The 22,826-nt window shown below is 36.7% G+C and overlaps 1 protein-coding gene across 2 annotated transcripts in view; it reads left to right on the top strand.

The window, feature by feature from the left end:
* The window catches only part of ror1 (receptor tyrosine kinase-like orphan receptor 1), a 114,369-nt gene extending 107,104 nt beyond the window's left edge, over nucleotides 1-7,265 (top strand). For both annotated transcript variants that reach the window (XM_020702460.3, XM_078946621.1), the window contains 4 exons: nucleotides 825-1,004; nucleotides 2,579-2,806; nucleotides 3,019-3,383; nucleotides 3,961-7,265. In XM_020702460.3, coding sequence (XP_020558119.1) covers nucleotides 825-1,004; nucleotides 2,579-2,806; nucleotides 3,019-3,383; nucleotides 3,961-4,663 — 1,476 coding nt within the window. In that variant the 3' untranslated portion in view covers nucleotides 4,664-7,265. The remainder of the gene's footprint in view (nucleotides 1-824; nucleotides 1,005-2,578; nucleotides 2,807-3,018; nucleotides 3,384-3,960) is intronic.
* Nucleotides 7,266-22,826: the final 15,561 nt, after the last annotated feature.

Here is a 22,826-nt window from a genome sequence, read left to right as displayed (position 1 = left end):
CCTTGGGCTGAGCTTTGTATCCTATTTGAGGACCTTATCTAGAATTAAAGATATGAGAAGGTAATATCGGTTTGTACCAACATGCTTGAAAACTCAAAACTTAGTGACTGGCGGCATAATGGATGCTGACTGTAGTGGCAGAAAAAGCTGCAAAATAGTTGCAAAACATTTGTTGTCATACTAGAGCCATACCTGATTCAATAAATTGTGGTCAGAGTTGACAACTTTTATTTTCTTCTCGGCAGAGAAAGATCACTTCCAGTAGAAGTTAGGAACCAGAAGATCTCTGAAAATCATATCTTTAAAAAAATGACACGTCTTTTGTTTGTTGAAACCCTTTTTTCTAACCTTTTTGCTGGCCACAGTGATGCTAGGTGTTAATGCACTGACCAGAAATGAAGAAAAAAAAAACACATTTTTAGTGAGTAATTGTGCATTAGGCTACAACACCCCTCTCTGCTTTCTTCTGGGTGCTGCCATAAGGATTAATTATTCCTAAATGCTGCTTACTTTGAGAACCAAATGAAATGTGGAGGAGCTGAAGGTGTTGGCAGATTTTACCGCCCTCCTCACTTGCCTTTTCAAAGCGCTAAGGAGGATTATTTGGAGCTGATGTAATGCAATTATAGAAATCTGAAAACTCTCCAGGCTCTGATTTTATTTTTAATGGACTTTGGTGTTATATTAAACAATCTGCCTGTATTGATTGGAAACAGGATTAAACTTGTTGTAATCTCAAATATATTGCAAGGATAAAGACAGGTGTTCCATCAGTTCCCACTTCCCATAGATGTCTCATCTTTTCATTTCTCTTGAACTGGCAGGGTAAGGCCAAAGAGCTTCCTCTGTCAGCAGTGCGCTTCATGGAGGAGCTGGGCGAGTGTAATTTTGGAAAGATCTACAAGGGTCACCTGTACCTGCCAGGCATGGATCAGGCCCAGCTTGTGGCCATAAAGACACTGAAAGACGTCTCTAATACCAAACAGTGGGCAGACTTTCAACAGGTATAGAACAGAGTCCTGCATGCTTTCATTTTTTCCTAAACGTATCATTTTTTACTCAAACAGTACATGCTGACCTTTATATATGCTGCATACATAGGTCATTTTGGAAGCTTTGTTACTATTTATTTTGTCGGCGGTTGGGTAAATACAATCTTACTAAAATGATCTCCTATCATTATCAGGCTACATGGTCTTCCCACAGTATTTTAGGCATGTCTAGTCCTATTTCTATAGAAAGTAAAATGTGGTGCATGACTGGAGACGGCCTATGACTGAAATCACTGAACCAGAGAGACACTGTCTTGAAATGGCTTCAAAAATAAACAGCCGCTGTTGTCAGGGTGTCCAGAAATATTTAGAAAGGGGATTGAAAAACAGATGGCATGTTTTGGAGCAAACTCTTCACTTGCCATTTCAAGAAAAGGAGACAGTCTGTAAGTTCCAATTCTTGGTGACACTTTGCCTACAATCTATTTTAATGCATTTACCTTTGAAACTGGGTGAATGTCTGAAAATGTGCATTTTATGCAACAGCTCTTTGTTTTTGCGCTAAATGAGATTGGTTTTGCTGCTTTTGTGACGTTTTTAAGTCGAAATTATTAAACCTTTGTAAGTTTAACACTTTTCGTAGGAGTTTTGCTTCCTCTAAGTCAGGCATGTCCAAAGTCTGGCCTCTGGGCCAATTACAATATTCCACGGGCCCACAGGTTACTATAAAGTCCAAATATGTGGTCCCCAAACTTTCTAAAAAATTTGTTTTGATATATTAAAATAATTAAATAATACCTACATGACGTTTTACATCCTCATGGCAACACTGTTGCATGACCTTTCTCTGACACTTTCTAGCTTATTTCTAAAATCTCAATTGTAATTTAAAAAAGGAAAATCAGACAGTGAGGGCTACTGCTTTCAGAACAAGTGGAAGTTGGAATATCATTTCAGTGAAATACAAAACAACTGTGTTTGCCTAATATGCCAAGAGACTGTGGCTATTTTTAAGATTTTAAATATCAAGAGGCACTACCAAATAAGAAATGCTGATTACGACAAGCTAACTGGGAATGAATGAAACGGAAAAAAAATGAAGCAATTGGAAAGTGTTTTAACAGCACAGCAGCATGTTTGACAGGAGTTAAATGAAAATGCCCAAAAAGTGAGCTACAAGGTAGAAACACTGGGCGCCAAGCACTGGAAAGCCTTTACTGATGGCAAATTTTTTAAAGACAGGGTAATGACAATGGTGGAGACAATGTAAAAACTACCTTGAAGAAAATGTAATTTGCCTTTTATGTTATAATGATTCAAAGAATGTCAGGCCATTTGGTTGGCACTCAGGCATCTTTACCTAGGAATCAGCCCCTCTTTGCAAAAAGTTTGGACACCCCTGCTTTGAGTAATTGGCTGGGACCTCTTCACACACTTCTTTGGGTATATCTTCTCTGCTGATTGACACAGTAATGATTATGTGAGTTTAAATGTTAGTTTTGTGTTTTTTAAATCCAAAAGTCTTTGAATATCTAATATCTTATTGTATTTTGTCAATTATAACACTGTCATGTGTTTCTTTAAAGGAGTCTGCGGTCCTGGCTGAACTGCAGCATCCTAACGTGGTTTGCCTGCTGGGTGTGGTTACCCAGGAACATCCAGTCTGCATGTTGTTTGAGTTCCTGCCACAAGGGGATCTCCACGAGTTCCTTATCATGCGATCGCCGCACTCTGATGTTGGCTGCAGCAGCGACGAAGACGGCACAGTCAAGTCCAGCTTGGATCATGGGGATTTCCTACATATTGCCATCCAGGTACATATGACGTTATTTTTTGTGAAAAATGAATCTCTGGTCCACACAGGTCAGGGAGCTCCATACATTTTTATCTGTTCTTTAAATATTATGGATATAAAGAATTATCCACATTTAGGAAAAGCATTCAATCACTTTCTGCCTCCTTCAAGTTTTTTTCACAAGTGTGCCTTTAATTCTCCTTAAATATGTTCCTCTGCTGTATATTTTAGGTCTCTGCTGGAATGGAGTACTTGGCCAGCCATTTCTACATCCATAAAGACCTCGCAGCTCGAAACATCTTAGTAGGAGAACAGCTACACGTGAAGATATCTGACTTGGGTCTCTCCAGAGAGATCTACTCCTCAGATTACTATTGCATCCAGCCCAAAACCCTGCTGCCCATCCGCTGGATGCCCCCCGAGGCCATCGCTTACGGCAAGTTCACAACAGACTCAGACATCTGGTCGTTTGGAGTCGTGCTTTGGGAGATTTTCAGCTACGGCTTGCAGCCCTACTATGGCTTCTCCAACCAGGAAGTGATGGAGATGGTGAGGAAGAGGCAGCTGCTGCCCTGCCCCGAGGACTGCCCACCAAGGTAAATACAGAGAAACATGACCACCCAATAAAATCGTTTTATATTAAGCCAGTTTGTATATCATAAGTTCTTGTTTTACCTCTCAGTAACAGAAATTGTAAGACTAAACTCAAAGATATGAAAGCTGCAGAACATGAATGCAGATTAATTGTGTTAAAAAACAGACAACAGATAAGCTGACAAATAATCTGACTTGCAATGAGTAAAAAAAAAAAAGAGTAAAAAAAAGGAAAATCATTCTGCTAATATGAACATTTCAAACTGTCAATATTTTGTCAGTATTGTTCAATTAAGCTTTACTTTAACATTTTTAAGTATGTTACAAATATTCAGGATTTAGATCCAATACAATTTTTTATAATATGGATTATAATAAAACCATATTGCCGTCTGTATGATTTTATGATTTTTTTACTATGCCCTTGAGCTGGAAATACAATTTGATTTACTTTTATTTTAGCATTTAGTATTTACTAAATCAAAAATCAACATGAATAATTAAAGATGAGCCAAAAGTTGCATGTTCGGAAACATAAATTAGTCATGTAAATACTGACTGTGTTGCTGCTGCTTTCAGGTTTTATGGGTTGATGACTGAATGCTGGCAGGAAGGACCAGCACGTCGCCCCCGCTTCAAGGACATCCACACCCGCCTGAGAGCCTGGGAGGGGCTGTCCTCCCATGCTAGCTCCAGTACGCCCTCTGGTGGAGGAGGAAATGCCACCACTCAGACCACTTCACTCAGCGCCAGCCCTGTTAGCAACCTCAGCAACCCTCGATATGCTGCTGCCACAGCTGCAGGCTACCTCTACCCAGCCCAGGCCATTCCTGCACCTGGGCAGATGGCTCCAATTACAGCCTGGACACCCATGGCTGTACCCCAAACCCACCAGCGCTTTATTCCCGTCAACGGGTACCCCATTCCACCAGGGTACACAGCTTTTCCTGCACACTTTGCGCCCCAAGCTCCACCCACTAGAGTAATCCAGCACCATTTGCCCCCACCTAAGAGCCGCTCACCCAGCAGCGCCAGCGGTTCCACCAGCACTGGTCACGTGAGCGGTGTGCACTCCACCACAGGCTCCGCCCATGAGGCCAACACACCACTGCTTTCCCACTGCATCATGCCAGGGAGCAGCGGAGGGCAGGCTCAAGTTTACGGACAGGTATCCCAGAAAGGAGCAGCACAGCTGGATCACATGTCGCAAACTTCAGCGCTGCTTAGTCCAGACTCTGACATAATGATGTACAACGACTCAGTCATCACTGCAGACCTGTAGATGGGCAGAGGAATAATCTTCCTGCTTTGGACCCTTAAAGGGATGTCTAGGGTGTAGGAGAGATGGAATCCCACCCCCACCTTGGTCCCAACAGAACCTGGCCTGTACAGACATGTGGGCAGGGAAGAAACTGCTGCAGCCCCACAAGGGTTGGAGAAGGGCTGTCTTCCTTTCTGTTTATAGCAAGTGTACTTACTATCACGGTTTGAACTGTTATTTGAACCGCTGTAAATACGGTACATAAGTCATTCGTGAATGAATGAAATGCGTAGACCTATATTCAAAGAGCTGAGTATTAAACACTTTAAAGGTGAAAGAATAACAGTTTACTAAGTGTCCTTCTGCCAATTCCTGCCAAGAACTTCCTGCCTGTAAACAGACAATTATAAAAGGATTCTGATGAAAGTGGAATGTGACAAACTCAAATGCTGTGCCTTGCTACCTGGTACAGACCCACCAACCAGCATGGGTTCCATGTTACCCTACTTATACACACCTGATTTGGCTCATCATTGAGCTCTGCAGAGGTTGTATGATAATAATGAAAGAATAAAAAAATAATAATAAGAGATCCAGGAGTGTGGGGGTTTTTAGGGCTCAAAATTAATGCCTTAAACTAACCCAAACTACGGTTGCCAGAATAAAAACGGGTCCCTGTTTTAGGGATTTATCATTTACCTTCTTGATAAACAGTAATATTTTACTCCATCTTGAGCATAATCATAGGAATACTGCAATTTTTCAGCTGACGTTGCCCGTCTGCCCACCTGCCCACCTGCTGAAAGGTTTTCTTCTATGCAATGCACGATTGTCCGTGTAGTTGCATTGTGAGATACATTGAGTGCACCCATTTTCGTTCACTAGACATTTTGATACCCCTGAAAAATGACAAACACTTATATTGGTAACTTTGTTTAGGAAAAGAGGGCGACTTCTGAGGCAACAGGTTTGTTGTTGTTGATGTTGCTGCATTTTAGATCAGAGATGGGATTTTATTGGCAGAAGTTTGTGTTGAAATTGCATTTTTTCACAAAATCACCTAAAAATTGACAGCTGAATGTTTTTTTTTCTCTCTTTATACACTCAGCATGACTGTCTCAGACTTTTCCAGAGGATCTTTATCCTCGAGATTTTCCACACCGAGAAAATTTTGTGCTCATCTGGCTGGACACTTTACCTATAAATTTTCTTTAAATTCTTCTGAATTCTTTTGGGTTTTTGCATCAGATTTGAAGTGAAAATCAGATGAATTATTGAGATCATTCACATTTCCACAACCAAACCGATGTGTTCTTAAAACAAATGCAGGATTTCACAAACGCAGCTTCACTTCTTCTCCTCTTAAATTAACAGCCCTCAAAAATAACTATTTTAAGAAGGAATTTTTTAAAGATTTTTGTATGGTTTCTTTTTATCCATCTTTACTACCTGTTGTTCTCTATGTAATTTGCAGCAAATACAATTTTAAATATGAGGTAATGATAGAGGCCTTTAGCAGACAAAAAAAAATCCAGTGTGATGTCATTGAATGCATGACTGTTTTGTGCATGAGAAGAATGTTTTACCTGAAAGCGGATCAATTTCATGAGCCTGGACAACGACTTTTATGTGCAAGCAGAATTATCAGTCAGGCTTTGCAGATCTGCAAAACAAACTCTTGGCAGTAACTTATTGGTATGAAGACTTGTCCAAGCATGTAGTCCCGCTAGCACTGTGTGTGTGTGTGTGAGTGTGGGAGGGGGGTAACAAAAAAAAAAATTGTTAGAAATGGCTCTTTTAGTACATTTTTAATATTTATTTGTCAACAGCTCCTGTGCCTATTAACACAGTAATTATTTTTTGGGCTAGTTGCATTTTCTTTACTAAAAAGAGTAATTTTTGAAAATGACTAGTTCTCTGTTTTCAGTTATAATTTGAAGGTGATGATTTAATGTGAAATATGAAGTTTTTATTTGTATAAAAAACACAGGGTTAAAAAGTGTTTGGGATCTTGCTGAAATATTGTAAAATCGCCTATCAGTACTTTGTTTCCTGACAATCAACAGGACCTAAGACTCTCAAAAGTGCTTGAATTGAAACACACTGCAATCCGCGTGCAGTTTATTCATCTGTTTTACATTTGATGCCCATTAGAATAACCTATAGAGAGATTATTCAAAATGCTGCTCATGCAGAAATTGACTGACTTCACTCTTTTGAAGGTCAGGCTCTGGTTTAAGAGTCTAAATTTATATTCACTTCAGGTAAATTTAGGAGTCCCCCCCTGAATTTTCCATCTGTCCTTTGTTTCATATGTGACCGCCAGCATGAATTCAGACGTAAATAAACAAAAACCACTTCTGCACAAGACTGTGAATCTCATTCAAGCTAATAATTTGGTAAATTATTTTGAAATCATTTGTTTTTTAATCATCAATTTGTTTTTCCAAGGGACTACATAAATGCAAATTAATATTTCTAGTAAAGTGTAACCATTGCAAAACCTCTACATGCATTTTGACCAAGAGATGCTTTGTCTTTGTAGTTTGTTTGAATATTTTTGCACAGATGTTTTGTATTGCAAAAATCATTTATTAAATGATGACGTATTGTTAAATTTAAATGATTGGATCCTTGATTTTAATTCGGGAAACGACGTGGTGTCATGAGAGCCTCAACTTTGATAGTGGCTGATGTGCTGCAGTGGCTAGTACTGGCCAGCAGGTGGGGGTGTTCTAAAGTTGTTGGCCTGTTGCTGTAGAGAAATCAATAGCAGAACTCCACATGTGGACAGAAAAATGCAGATCATAGTGTTCTATTGTTCTGACTTGACAATATTACTGTGTCCGTGAGTGTTTAATTTATGCTTATAATCACATTTTACACATTGAATGCCCAGAGGAGTTTTTTTTCAATAAACCCCAACAGATTTTGCGCATTTCATAAGAAACATGAATTAAACTTGTACCAAAGTCTAAGTTTCCCCTAAAAGAAAGTGTATTTTTCTAACTTAACTACCTTTAAAATACTTACCATGGTTTTTTATGCATATTGAAAAACAAACGGTAAGAGGTGTTAGCTCACCTTTGCACTAACAGTTTGCATGATTGAATGACTGAACTATTTCACACTAGTTGGTTTTAAGGCATAAGTATGTGTGTGAACACTATCTGTTTTGTGTGCATGTCGACATGTGGACATTTTTGCAGCTAACAGGTGTGTTGATAACATTCGAGTGTGTGTGTGGACAGGCCCCGCCCTTTTTGTACTACATTTGAACCTTACCGTAATGATAAACAACCAGTAAACTTGTTGCTTTATGCTGCTTCATGGTCTTATCCCCCCTCCCCTCCCATTATCACCCTCCTACCCCCCTCTCTCTCTAACATCCTTCCCTTTTTCTTCCCTTCTTTCCTTTTCCGTCCGGTCCAACACCCAAAATTTTCAAACATGGTTGAAATTAATAAAGTTTGGCCTCAATTACAAAAGGGGTTTATTCAGACATACCTCTGGTTTGTCTGAAGATTAATAACCCGTCTTGTTAAAGTAAAATATGTCCAACACAAGAGGCCCTCAGCTCTCATCTGCCTGCCCAGCTGTTGGACAGGACAAGTTAAAAAAAAAAAAAATAAAGAAAGAAAAACAAACGTAAAACCATTTTTGAAAAACCTGTTAGTGGTTTTTAAAAGATTTCTACTTGATGAAAGACCAAAATTAATTCAACTGTTTAAAGAATAGTGTTTCATGTTGAAAATCTTAGATAAGGACTACTGTCTTGAGGGACAAAGACTTTATATTTGAAAAAAAATAAACATTTATTTTCAAATTTGTGTGGGCTACCTTGTAAAGGCAGTGAAACAATGAATATTTGAATAATATAATTGAATATTTCTGCTCTAAAGCTGCTGAATGCCAAAACATTGTGGGTATAATATGAGAAATGTAGACGGCATGAAAAGATTTCAAGGTAATACTGGTAATATTTTTAATCAAAACAGGTTTGATAATGTAACATTTGTTAACGTTTGTTCAAAAGCTAAACACAAAAGTCATTTTCAGCTTTTTCACTTACCAACCTCAAGAATTAAAGCCTGGATAAGTCAAAACGTAAATAGAGTATTTTTGCATTTTAAACCAATCTAAACTTAATGAGCAGTGAGAAAAGTTCTGCAGAGGAAGATAAATTAAAAAAAATTCTGAATAAAAGTTAAAAGAAAATTAGATTACAGGTAATGGTACGTTTATTTTATTGACGAAGTTGAACAAACTTTCCACAGTATTTTCCACTACTCTTGGTTAGCTCACCAGCTAGCCTGTAAGACCAGGTAACATAAAGGTTTTTAAAACAAATGCATGACGTAGTAAATATAATTAAATCCAGTAAACAAATTCTAAAGAGAAAATATGCCCTAAAAAAGACAATTAGAAACAAAAGAACACTACAATAACCCTTAGAAAAAGGTGCATGCATTCAATGGTTTTACCAATTGTTCTATATTATCAAATATTACATTTTAAAGTTGAAGAGTCACACAAAAGAGGGAGAGTTTGATGAAAGAAAAACACTTAAAAAACTAAAAATGGAGTCTGCAAAATTTTCAAAGCTGTAAATTCTGTTGAGCTTTTTTGGCACATGAAATTATGTTAAGTACAATAATATGAGTAATGAAAGAGTGGATGCATCCGTCTCCTGATGCTAAAATGCTTCTAGCTCAAAGTTGGAACCTTCCACAGCCCCGACTAAGCAGTTCTCCCCAACAACAGGTGAGTCTGGAGAGCACTCTCTGCAGAAAGAGCCTCATTAGGCCCACTGAGTTGGGGTAGTAATGGGCTATAATGGTCTTTGAAGGTAAAGCAGGGTCTGTGGAGGATGGATTTGGCTTTGAGGTGGATGCAGGTAAAGGACAGTAAATTGCTAATAGGTTTTGTGTGCTTTAAAAGAGCATAGCACAATAAAGACAGTATGATTAAAAGCTTGGCTAGTTATAATTCATCTAAACTTATAGGGATCCCCTGAGGAAGAAACAAAGGGTTCTACTCAAACAAAAAAGTCAATGTGACGAGTCAGTGCAGCTTTAACACAGCTTTTATTCAGACTACTGAAATATAAATAAACTATTTTCTTTTGTAAAATCCTAAAAAGCATTTTACTTTGTCTGTGTTCTTATGTCCCAAAGCATACATAAAAATCCTCAACTTTCTGCATCACATGAGATACTACAACAGCTGAGAGGATGTGCTGCAGAGAGGGAAAAAGTCAGAGGGATATTGTTTCACGGTCGCATCACTCACTCACGCCAGCGCTGCGAGCCTCTAACAAGCCGCTGATTGTTGGGGAACATGAGCTGTTTTTGTTGAGGGGCTGACAGGCGCTTGACCTCCGTGTCCGTGCTGTCACATGCTGACCTTGAAGAGGGGAATCGAGGCCTTTGAATGTTGAAGTGAACTATCCATGCCGGGATTCATTTTCCTCTGGGCTTTGACTGAATTTCTTTTTTTTTTTAAATGCTTTTCTTGCAGCTGCAGTGTTGGTTTATTTTGTCTCTAAGTGATGACATATTTCACTTGACAGAGACAAATATGTAAGTGAAAAACAGCACTCTAACCAAAGGAACACACAACCTGACAAAGTTATGTCAAACAAACATCCCTGAACTCCATCCTGCAGCTTTTTTCCCCAATGTCTGCCTATGCAAAGGTTGGAAAACAAATATACTTGTTATGAAGAATAAAAGGGGAAAAATCATATTTTCTTGTCGGTTAACAATTCCGTTTTTTTTTTTTTTGGTACAACATACACATTTGGTTTTTCAGTGTTTAGCAATCAATCCAAGGAAGTTTGAACCTGATACATAAAAGTCTTGAAACGTATGTTGAAATATGGCAAAAAATAAATATGCCGCTTGTGAGTTTTTTTTTTTTTTCCATCATGTCTTTTGGTGTCAAGTAACACCAGTAGAGCAGCTACAGCTGTCTTCTATTAGCCAAATTATTTTCAATCCACTCTAAGTTGATGGAAAAAAATTAAACTGAGGGACCAAAAGCAGTGTAGAAACCTGGAGAAAAAAGACAAGGTAAAAAAAAATAAAAAAATGTTGATTTTCCTTCTAAAATGTAACATTTTAGTTGGACCGGCTAAAGTTGCAAATGTGGCTTGTGCTGTTTAAATAGCTGGAAACCTCTTCAGATTTAAAAACCCCTGCTTTTAATTGACCTTTTACTGTCATTGGACAAACACGGCACCTAAGAGCTGTTTTCAGTCGGAAATTAAGGTTCAACCTTCCGCTGAATTTAGAAACGCTGCACATAGGTGTATGCATGAATGTTTCTTAAAAAAAACCAACTTCTAGCTGCCACTAAATGTTGTTCTGAGTGATAAAAACGCAAAAAAGCTGTTTACGGTAAATCTTTGCAATTCAACTGAGATTTAGGACATTCTTTTTCAGTGTATATCTTTTTCCTATTCCACTTCAGCCATCCACTCAGACTCTAATAATCTGTCCATGTTTTTAGAGTGGACGTGTAACACTTTCCATCTGTATACATCAGTAAAGGGCCTCTAAGGGCAAGACCTGCCACTCTTTGTTCACTCCACCTCTTCGTCTCATTTTCAGTTAAAAAAAAAACCTGAGTCTGGTTCCACTTAGCCCTAAAATCTAAGATCTTACTCCATGTTGGGGCCCCTGCTGGCCTGAACTATAGAGGGGGAGACTGGCTAAGAGCTTTGGATCTGTTGTCCGTCGACACTGGGAATTCTGAACCTCTCCGGGCAAAAGGCATATGATGAATAATTACATTCAAAGCCTAAGTTGATGTGAAAGGCAAATATGGATGAATCAAAACTTTTCTGCAGATTTTACCTAATTCTAAAACATTGCTCACTCACTGTAGGGACAGAATGTTTTATTAAATAAATTAATTTAAGCAAAGAGGCAAATCTGGTCATAAATCAAAACACTTCACTGGATTTTTCTTCAAATCTGTTGATCACAGTCTTATCTAAGTTGTACTTCCTATTATAGTTATATAATAAAGCAAGAAATATTCACAAAAATATGTTTTACCTAAAAAATTATTAAAAGTTGCATCACATAAATGGGACAGGAATCCAATTCATATCTGCTACTAAATGACACTCAGTGTTTGAAGTTTACACCTCAGTAAACGTCTTTTGTATTTTCCTTCTTTTAAAGCCTTAATTTAGGAAATTATTCTTTGAAAAATAAATTTTTGGCAACATATGAAATAAAAATACATTCTTGCAGAATTAATTTCTCTTTTAAGAAACCTTTTACATTTTACAAGAACAATCATTTTGTGTTTGTTTTGTTCTGAAATATTGAGTTTGTGATACTTCCATTTTAGATTTATTTACATGAGATTATTGTCTCAGATAAACCAAATCCTCTGAAGTCCAACAATGTACATCACATTAATGATTTAATGGAATAAAACACAGGGCAAAACAAAAATAGGGTCAAGCTGCCTATAAAGAATTGTGAGTTTTTTTCCAATCAAAACAAAAAACCTTAATAAAAATGTTCATCCTTTTTTGTTTTTTGTTTTTATTGGAATGCCAACAGTCAAAAATAAATTCACAGCTAATGGATTGCACAAAAGCTAATTTAGCCAAGTGATGAAATAACTCCTTTTATTTTAATGACACCACTTTTTTTTGTCAACTGTTTAGCACAAAATTTAAAACCTACAAGTTAAAATGGGGCTGTGGAGCCTCAATGCCTTTTATTTTGTGAGACACATTGCATGGCTTGTTCTTTCCCCTGTTTTTAAAAAATATATATGTTGAATTCCTTGTTTGTTCCAACATACTTACCGTGTTGCGTGCTCATAATTGACTTGTTATTACCAGCTGCTTCTTTAACCATCTGTTTGTTGTGTGAATGTGTGCGTGAAACTATCTGACAGTTTTCAACAGATCTATCACACACAACCACACTGTGTTTCCCCCATATTTCACGCACACACGTCAGAATCAGGCCGGCAGAAAGCCGCAGCAGCAGCAGCAGGCTTGAATGAAGCCAGAAATAGCACTGGGTTTGACTTTGAATCAGCGTACGTCTTCAAAGATAGAAATATTTCATGCACCAGAAGGAGTGAGCGAGTGGGCCAGAAGCAGACGGAGAAGAGAGCGGATCCAGCTGTAAAAAGGGGGGCAAAAAAAAAATAACTTCAAAGATCCAAGTTACCATGGTAACTCCATGATGTCTACCCCACCCCAGCCTCACATCCCCCCTGCCCTTACACTCATACATAACAAATGTATTCATAAAAATTGATGGGAGTAGCAGAGTGGAGTGCTTAGTGGGTGCAAGACTTACTCTTTAATTTCTCTATCATCACCCCTCCCTAGCCTTTCACGATTATGGTTGTCCTTTATGTTTAGCAGAGATCACTAATGTGCTCAAGGAAAGATTCTTATCGACTTAATTCAGACCCAGAAGGGTCAGATTTAATGTGCTAAAAGATCTGTTCAGTCTTGTTTGGTGGTTAACATTCATGTGTTTACTGCAGTGATGAACTAGCTCTCTATCATTTAACAAGAACCTGTCATTTCATGACCATATAGCCTCTTAATGTTATCAGGTTCTTTCTTTTTTGTTGTTCTTTGTCTTTCTTTAGAAGTTATTTATTTTTTAGATGATAAACAAGAAAATTCTTTACAGAAGTTCATGCACACCAGAAAAACTCATATTAATTCCATTAGTCTTGCAATATGCAGAAATGCAAAAATGACTTTAAAACCTACCGACCTGTTTTGGGTTTTGCAAAACATTAATTTGAGATTGCAAGAGGGTGAAAAGTTAGGAAATGTTACTCTGTAACCCCTGCTCTCCTTATGTCTGCAAAGGAGGGATGCCACAATTCTCAAACCGTTCATGACACCAGTGAACGGTTGCATCCCCTATGCATACCAGTATGTTTACGTTGAAAGTGTCAAACCATTGTTGTGCTAAATTTAAGAAGGATTTATTATTTATTACATCACACCAGGCTGAAATAGAAGCCACATGAACTGTTTTTCTTCATTGTTACTTTTTTATTTTCAAAGGATTTTTCAGAATTTTATAGTTTTTGCTGCTGTATTGTACACAAATCATATATTAATCCAAAACAAACCCATGACCCAAAAATTGATGTTTGAACCAAAGCGTGGGGAAGGGGAATCTTTGCATGCCAAAAGTATCAAAGTCATTAATATGTGTTCTCATTGATCCACAAAAACAGGCTTAGAGATGAAGAAACTTCAGTTAGAAAAACTAACTAAATGATTTTCAGTAAGTCTACTGCTCTACTACATTATTGAGCTCATGTGATGATCTCAGAAGTGAACAACTTCTGAGAAAAAAAAAAACAGCATAAGTCAAAAATAGTTTGTCATCTTATTCACAAATTATTTTGCTTTCCTGACAGTCACACCAAAGCTATATGAGTGTTTCTGCTCAGATGATCTGCTTTCCTTTCATGGCTTTGTGAAACTTTGGGCTCCGTCATGCGTTAAGCAAAACCAGGTCTGGGCAGTTTCACCCTGAAGCATTTCCTGTCTGCAGATGGATGCTTGCCCAGTGACCCCAGAGCTGAAGCACAAAAGTTGCCAGTCAGATTTTGTCAGCTGGGAGCAAGGAGGTTGTTTATTTATAATGTGATTTCTGTTATAAGAAAGGATTACTCAGATGCTGAAGTCTGAAAGATAATCAGGTCAGTCTTCCAGGATGTCTGAAGTCCTTTTTTGTTCTGCGTCTACAGGACGGATTATTAGGGTTTAGTATTTGACTAAATCTCGGTCGTTTGAAGTTTTGCTTTACCCAGAGTATTCATTCACTCTGTGTGGTTTGGGTCTGACCCAAGACCAGCAGGGAAGAAAAAGCAGTGAAAACTCATGCAGGATAGGATTATCAGTGACATGCAATATAGTTCCTCCAGTCACCTAACTAGTTCACACTTGAGGGATGTAGAGCAGTCAATTCATTTTACCACCAGTTTTAAGTGTATTAATAATGCTTTTTTTAATGATTAATTCAACGAGAGGTGTTTTCCGCAGTTGGAAAATGTGCGTTCATGCATGTTTTTCTGGTACATTCTCCACCCCGTACGGACCTTTCATACAGGGCTCGTGAAATAATCACTGTATTTGATGAGAAAAAGCACACAACTCATGAAATCAAATAATTTTTTCCCTTTTAGATTGTCTGAATTATAAACTGTTAACATTTTGCTTTGTGCGTGTCATTTACTTAAAATGGACAGATTTGGGTCATGTTTTTTTCTTTATGAGGATACTTTTCCAATTACAGCAGTAGGAAAGACTTTACTCAGTAAAGCTGATTTGCTGTGTCTTTCCAACTTCTTGCTCATACAGTATAACAGTACATTTTATTTTAGTTCAAACTTCAGTTTTTGTTGTCTACATTTTTTCCGACTTAGCTTTTTCAAGAATGGCTCTCTGTGGTTTTAAATTTGGTCATCTGTTTGCGCCTGCTAACCCTTGGCTGTGAATGCAACAAGAGAGTGTTGAGTTGCAGTCCAGTTAAAGGTTATGAGTTTAAAACCAGTATTATGAAAATAACATTAATGACACAGAAAATTCCAGTGTTTTATGGTGTTATGTAAAATGTTCTTAATAAAGTTTGTTGCGTCAGATTTCATAGTTAATATTTTGTTATGCAGAAAAACGGTATGAGATGGGAGTCACAGATTCCTCAAATCTGAGTAGAAGAGAGATATCAGACTTGCATTTTGGTTGTTAATGTTTTTCAAAAACTTACTTTTCAAATACATTCTTTTTTTTTTAGTACCTTAAAATAGAGGAGCAAAAATACTGTATTTTGTCCTCTTCTTTATGGAAGATCCATTCATTCACTCTCCACAACATAACAAAGCATTTAAACGATAATCTAGTAACAGCAGTACTCAGTTGCTTACATTCATTTAAAAAAATTAAAAAATATATTTTTCATTCATCTTCTATAAAAGTGACTTTTGATGCTCAAGGGAAATCCTTGCTGGAGGAATATTTAAAGCACTCAGGGCTATTGGGGTGGAAATTTTGATTTGATTTAACTTGATTTGAAATGGTTTATTTCAATCAATCAAAGCAAGAATAACGCGCAAAACAATGCAATTGGCAGTTAAACATTCATACAAAGATGTATCAAACTTAGGATAATTTGATATTAAATGACGTGTTGTTTTAACTTTACACTCCTTGTGCCTCTTATGAAGGCTTTGAAACAAATAGCTGCAACTCCTGCAGCTGGTACTTCTGTATTGCAACACAACGTCGAACAAACTGAGCTTAAAAAACACTTAGAATGCAACAGCAATTGACATACCTCTGGCCTAGTGAAGCCACGTAAACTCCAGACATGTGACGTGTGTTCAAGAACTCGACAAATGAGGGTTCTTGAACACGAATTCAGCCCATGGTGTTCACACTGGACAAACAAGGAGGGGTTTCTTCTTCTTTTTCTTTTGCTTCTGTTTAATAGTGAACCACCCACAGCTAGAAGAGGCTTGGTGCGAAATGCCTAAGCAGGGCAAATCTCGTGAATCTTGCTCCAGGCTTTTTCTTTCATAGTTCTATTCTGATAATTGAGAAACTTGGGCTATGTCCGAAATACCTCACTACTCCCCAACTACTAAAAAACTGTGTAGTGCAGGACTATCCAGTGCTTTGAATTTTAAAAGCAATTAGGACACCAAGCTCATTTCTTTTTGTGTATTTTTTTTTAACTGCAACACCGATTTCACAAAGCAAAAACTTAATAAACATGAAAAAATACATATTTTTCACAAAAAAATTGTTTATACGCAATGCATTGGGGTCTATATTTGCCATTCTAGTGACCATCGCATTTGATTTTGGAATTGTAAATTTGGACAGCTCTACAAAATGGCAATGGTGAAAGATGTGGAAGTGGCTACTTGACTGCACATCGCCAAGAGCGTTGTGAACGTAGATTGAGAGCTACAAAAGGTTGATGCACTTTGTGTGAGTTCTGAAAATGTATCTTTAAAAAACAGTTTAAACTTCTATTTTCCATCATGTTACGGTGTTAGCAGGAACATCTGGTTGTTCTTTGCTACAGCAGTGACATGACATGCACAGATAGTTTCATTTGCTTTTATAATTTACTTTAAGCATCACAAAGATCAGACAATGTTTGTTTTCCACACAGTATATACACAAATTGTAGATCATTGATTCATGTTCTACCTTTATGAACATTGCCTCAGATTAAATCCTAACCACCCAATGTGGCAGGTAATATTACTTCCTGAGTCTCCTTTTGTACTCTTACTCATTAAAAAACTCTCAGGAAGGGTATTTGAAACCAGATGGGAAACCTCTCTTTATGGTTTTAATTAAGATCTCACTGCCTCACATCTGAAAGTTCTTTCATTGTCGTGACAAACCCTGAGTCCAATTCAGCTTCAAACTCTCCCATTCTGCACTTTATCATCCCAAACCAGGTGGCGTTATGGGTCTTTGCTGTAATTAAAAAATGCAAATGTGTTAATCCTGTAAAACAAATCCTTCTGCCTCTGTTAATGAACACCCCTAATCACTGTGTGTAGTCAAACAACTGTGTCAAAAAGAGACACCACCTCCACACTAATTTGCCAGTCTGGAACTCGGCCTGCACAAAAACACGATCCACCAGATTAGACAAAAAGCAAAAGGAGCCCCAGATGCAAACTGATCATGAAAACAGACATCTTTTTTTTATTTTTTTATTTGGGTAGTGAAAACAGTCAAACATGAAAAATAGAACATCAAGATGTATACAAACCCATATTTTCTTTTTAACATCACAACCTAACATAAACAGGCAGCAGTTTAAAAAAATAAAATAATAAAAATAAATAAAAAGAACAAATCACCAATCAACCTTCATCACCAACGGCAAAAGACTATTACAGGGTTTTTTTTTGTATTTTTTTCACATTTCACCAGAACAGAGTTCAATCCAAAGAAAGATTAGTCTTATCCAGAACTGGTTGCCAGACTTTGTTGAACTCCTCAATGTTGTCATGAAGGGTAAGCGTTAATCTTTCCAGAGGAAGAATCCTCAGTACCTCTGTGTACCAGTCTTCCATGGTCGGAACGTCCTTGGAAATCCAGAATTTCAAAATAGTTTTTCTTGCTACAAACAGAAGAATTTCAACCAGCTTGGCGTTGTGTTTGTACCTAGTGCCATTCACTTTAGTGCCAAGAACACACTGAAAGGTTGAGAGTTCCACACCATATCACAACAGTATTTTCACCTCCTTCTTAATTTCAATCCAGTATTTTTGTGTCCCACTACATTTCCACAGCATGTGTGCATATGTACCTATTTCACTGTTACACTTGCAGCAGTAGGGAGAGTCTAAGCCCAGCTTGCTCCTCAACAATGGTGTAAAATGGAGTCGAAAACAGACATCTTTTTAAAATTATGCTGCATTTAAGCACCTTTATTTATTTTTCATAAAAAAGTCTGTTTTTATTATTTGTGCTTTTATTGGGCCATATTTGAACTATTCAGTAATAAAAATGCGATTGAAAAATGAGATTAACCACCACAACTTTTCAGCAATGAATGGCTCCAACATGAAGGTTACCTGAGGGACATTTTTCAACTTTTGAAGTGAGATGTTTATTGTCTATGATTTATTGAATGTCCAATCTGTTCTGCTGTGCTAATACCAGGGGAATGTGTAGAAAAACAAGGAGATGTGTTTCTCACAGACACTGCAGGAGCAAACTGCAAAAACAGGCCCCTAATAAATAAGTCAAAAATTCTCACCCCATTGGCAGAGTTTCTTAACATAAGCTTAAACAAATAAGGTAAACAAAAAAAAGAACCTCTTCCAGTGAGGTAGGAACATGGTTTTACCAAAAATTCTGATTTTAAGAAAAAAGTTCTGATCACTAAGTGATGCTTTCTCAAAATAGGATTAATTTGATCTTGAAAAACTTTCTTGACAAGATTATTTTCTTGCTAACAGAAACTATGATAAATTTTCTTGAAACAAGGCTTTTTACTTTCTTAAGATTCCATTTTTGAGATGCAGGGTTAACAGGAAATTGACGCTTTAAGAAATGGAATGCATATTTACTAATTAGGTTTTATTAAATTTTTGATTACAACATCATTGTTTACTTATTTTAATGGAAAAAAAAACAAATTGAAAAAAAGTCAAACTTATTACTTTCAAAATAATACACAAAGGTGTAAATAAATATTTTTGAATAACTGGGGCAGGAAAAGTTTACCAAGTAACTGCTAAGAGTAAAGTTATGCCACCATGATATTTTCTGCTTTTATGTAAAATGTTCAAACTTCACAAAAGAAAAACAATATAACACACTGCATCAAAAACATAGATGAATTGAATCAAACTTGAATGCTCATGTTCTTTTTTACCTGCAGAATTAATACCTCTGCCATTTTAAGTAACTCCACTTGTTTAAAAGAAATCACTCTCTAGAGTAGAGGTCTTTTTAAATAGAAATGTATTCAAATCCATGCTCACTCAAACCTGACCATCTGGGGATTAATACAAAAATGTGCACAATTAAATGAAAACAAGACGAGAAGCACCAGAGCACATCTCAAAACCTCCAAACTCATAAACATGCTTTCATCTATTCTAAGAATTAATGAGTTCTGCTCTGCCTGTAGCTGAATAGATCATTTGAAAACGGAATTGCTTTCAAAAGTTTGGCATTTTCAATTCAGCTGGTATTTATGGAAATGATTTTTAATTATTCAGGGATTAAATCTAATAATTCCCAATACATCCTTGTATATGTTCTATTTCATAATGAGGAAAAAGTGAATAAGGCGATAACTGTGCTACCCAGACAATTTTCTGCTATGATGATCAACGGGTTTGGTCAAAATACCATAAAAGCTCCCATATTTGCACCACACATTTGTGTGGTGCAAACAAAAACAAACTGGGTGCAGATAAATAGTAAGAAGCTGGAGTCAGACTTGTTCTCTTTTAGTAGCTAGAAAAATCTGAAATGTTATGTCTTGTAACTTGAGAAAACCTAATTTACTCTGTTTATGAGTGTAAAAAAAGAAAGTATGTTCTTTTGATGAACCAGAAAATTGGTATTTTCTTTAAAATAGCTTTTTACATACCCAAACAAGACGCACCTTGTGTTTCTGGCATCCATGCATGCACCTGAAGGAACCTGCAGCCAGCAACGTGGCCTGTTGCAGCAAGAGCCAGCAAAAAAGTGTGTTGATTTAGTTCAACTAGCATGTAAAAAGAATTTTAAAAAATGCATGTGTTTCGTATCATATTTGAGGGTAAAAATTAAGTAAAAAGTCTAAAAGGTAAAAAATAAACATCCACTGTGGAAGCCTTTATTCCTGAAAATGTGTCATTTGCCAAGACTCATTGAAACTCCTGACAGGTACAGACTGCTGAAAATGATTTTCTCCTAAAAATGGGAAATCAAAAAAGTTCTTCATTTGCTAAAAGACATTGACGTGAGCTGGACTTATTTAAATAGCACTGTGAAATATTTAACATTGGGCAGGGTTATCCATCCTCACTCTGATCAAAACCGTGACTAAACACAGTTGACTGACTTGAACATAAAAGGCATATATTTTTATGGATGCCAGCTTTCCTGCGAGTGATGCATCATAAAGAGGCAAAAGAATTTAAAATGGGTCCAAAAATAAACAGTTTGAAGCAACATGATTTACAGCTCATGGGTATTTTTATAGTGCTGCTTTGAAGTTTGTAGAAAATGTTGGACTCTGTTGTTTGTCTTAAAAATATGAAGTTTGATCACAGTTTAGTTGGAAAGTTAAAACTATTTCAAGTTGGAGGATATTTTTGTAACTTCATGACTCGGATAAGAACATTTCTCTTTTCAACATGGATGCACAACTGTCCAAAAACAGGGCTTAACGTTTCATACAGCTGGCATTGAAATTAGTATTCATATGTTCTCAATGACTTTTTGTGCTTAGATGTCAGCTATCTCTCTAAATTTTACTACAAAATAAACCTATATTACCAGTTGTAAACAAACAAGACACAAGTAGGTCAACTGGTGTTTCTTTAAAGAAAAGGTCTGCATCAGTTAGAGATCAAATTGTTCAGATGAACCTGTGTTTACTGAAATGTTCTACTCCCACAAGGATGGCTTTAAAGTTGGGATGGTTTGAACATGGGCTCTGAAATCAAGACAATATTACCCTATAGTGGGACTATGCAGATCCTTATCCCACAAGGGATCTCCAGTAACTAACAAAGCTGGATAAAAGCCATAATCATTTAATTTGACTATAATGGTTTAACTATAATGGTTTAAACGTGGTAGAATGTTTTTTGTCTTTTGTGTAGCACCTTTGGTTGTGAATGACAAAATTTGATCTTCAAAATGAATGGGGGACTAGGTAAAAAAAAGTCAAAAATGTTTTTTCAAAATGTCTGAAACTCCTGGCTTGAATTCATTATTTTGATCCTCAATAACAACCTCACAAACTGAATTGACACTTTTAAAACGATCTTTCCACAACACCTTTTCAAGGAAATCATAATATTACCCTTGTTCATCCTCTTACAGAGGTTTGTCCTGTGTTTTCCTCTGTTGTGCTTAGAACCTAGATTACCTTCATTACTATTTTACAATAGTCTCTCTTACCTTCTTTCTCCACTCCCTGCATTCTCCTTAATTTCCTGGCATCTTGATTTGGCTGACTTTGATTCTTTTTATTTCTTTAAAGATAATTCCATTATTTGAACCTTTGCAACTCACTTTTTTCAGACTCAAACATGCAATAAGTACCCGTCCTCTTAACTGTGCTGACTTTTTTAAAATTATCGACTATTTCATTAATTAAAAAAGTAGGTTAGAAATTATTCTACAAAGTTCTGTAAAGTTTGTTTAAAACCAACAAAAAATCATGTATTCTTTGCTAAATAAAACTGCAGCAAGCATGTTTCCATAGATTTACATAGAAGATGCAAGTAATTAAACAATTTTGAAAAAAAGAAAACAAGTTCAAGCTATGGTTTTGCATTAATCACCTAAGTCAGCAATGGGACTTTCAACCTTAAATATTAATAAGGCAAAGAATCGCTAAAACGTTTGACTTGAAGCACTGAGACACAGAAGTCAATTGTGCAGCAACAAATCACACACTCTGTGGAGAGAGCATTGATTAAAGATCAGCTGTTTAATGGGTTGGAGGGATGTTGTACTTGAAAGTCTCGGATTATCTGTCTCAACTAAAAAGGTGCATTCATGAAAACTATCTGCCATATTTCTTGACTGTGCACTCATCCACCAAAACATGAAACACACAAAAATCTACCTTTACTACTGGTGTTGTGGAGAAAACAAGAAGTGGATTCCTGCAGGAAATCTGCTCCTGCAGGAACATTAGCACACAGTCATTTCTGCTGACACGATTGCTAAAACTTAAATGATCAAACGTTTTCACATTGGTGAGTGGTGTTTATAAATAAGGCGTGGATACTTCACTCTATCCTCAGTCTGACTGTTTCCTAAAAGTTGAAAGTTTCATACTTAGATTAAGACAAAAGAACAAAAAGCATTTGCTTCTCCTATTAAACACTTTAATAGCAGGCAGTAGTGTTTTAGATAAACATTTTTTGTATCTACATCATGAAATGACAGAATAACTCTGTTATTGATCTTGATAAACCTGATATGTTCAACAGCAGTGGCTTTAGTTTTGGTCATTCTGAGATCTGTGGCTTGTTATTTGATGCCCTATTGCAAGAATTCCAGTCATCACACTAACAATTACACTGATTTTATCCACAATGTGGCTCTAGGGACAGAATGAAGGAAACACTTTCATATTGCTCGACACATAAGCAGGACACACTGACAGAAAGAAACACAAAACAACCACAGATTGAATTACAGACCCCTTTTTTTTAACCTAGTGTGACTTATCCTTTTAATATTTATATTTTTCTAGGATGTAGTAAAGGGTTTATATGTTTTGGGCAGCATTTGTTTATTATTTATTTTAAATGTAGCTTTTACAAATTTGGTGGCTTTTGAAAATTTTTGAAAGATTTTTGCTTGTTGCTGTACTCCTTTTTTTTCTTCTGCAGATTGATTTATATTTTAATGTGGCTTTAGTATCATTACTTTGGTCTCTTAAGAGCTTAG

The sequence above is a fragment of the Oryzias latipes genome, chromosome 4 (genome assembly GCF_053564925.1).
Source record: "Oryzias latipes strain Hd-rR chromosome 4, Olatipes_Hd-rR_3.1".
NCBI classification, from domain to species: domain Eukaryota; kingdom Metazoa; phylum Chordata; class Actinopteri; order Beloniformes; family Adrianichthyidae; genus Oryzias; species Oryzias latipes.
The sequence above is the reverse complement of the archived record's forward strand: the minus strand, read 5'-3'. Positions and strand labels throughout refer to the sequence as shown.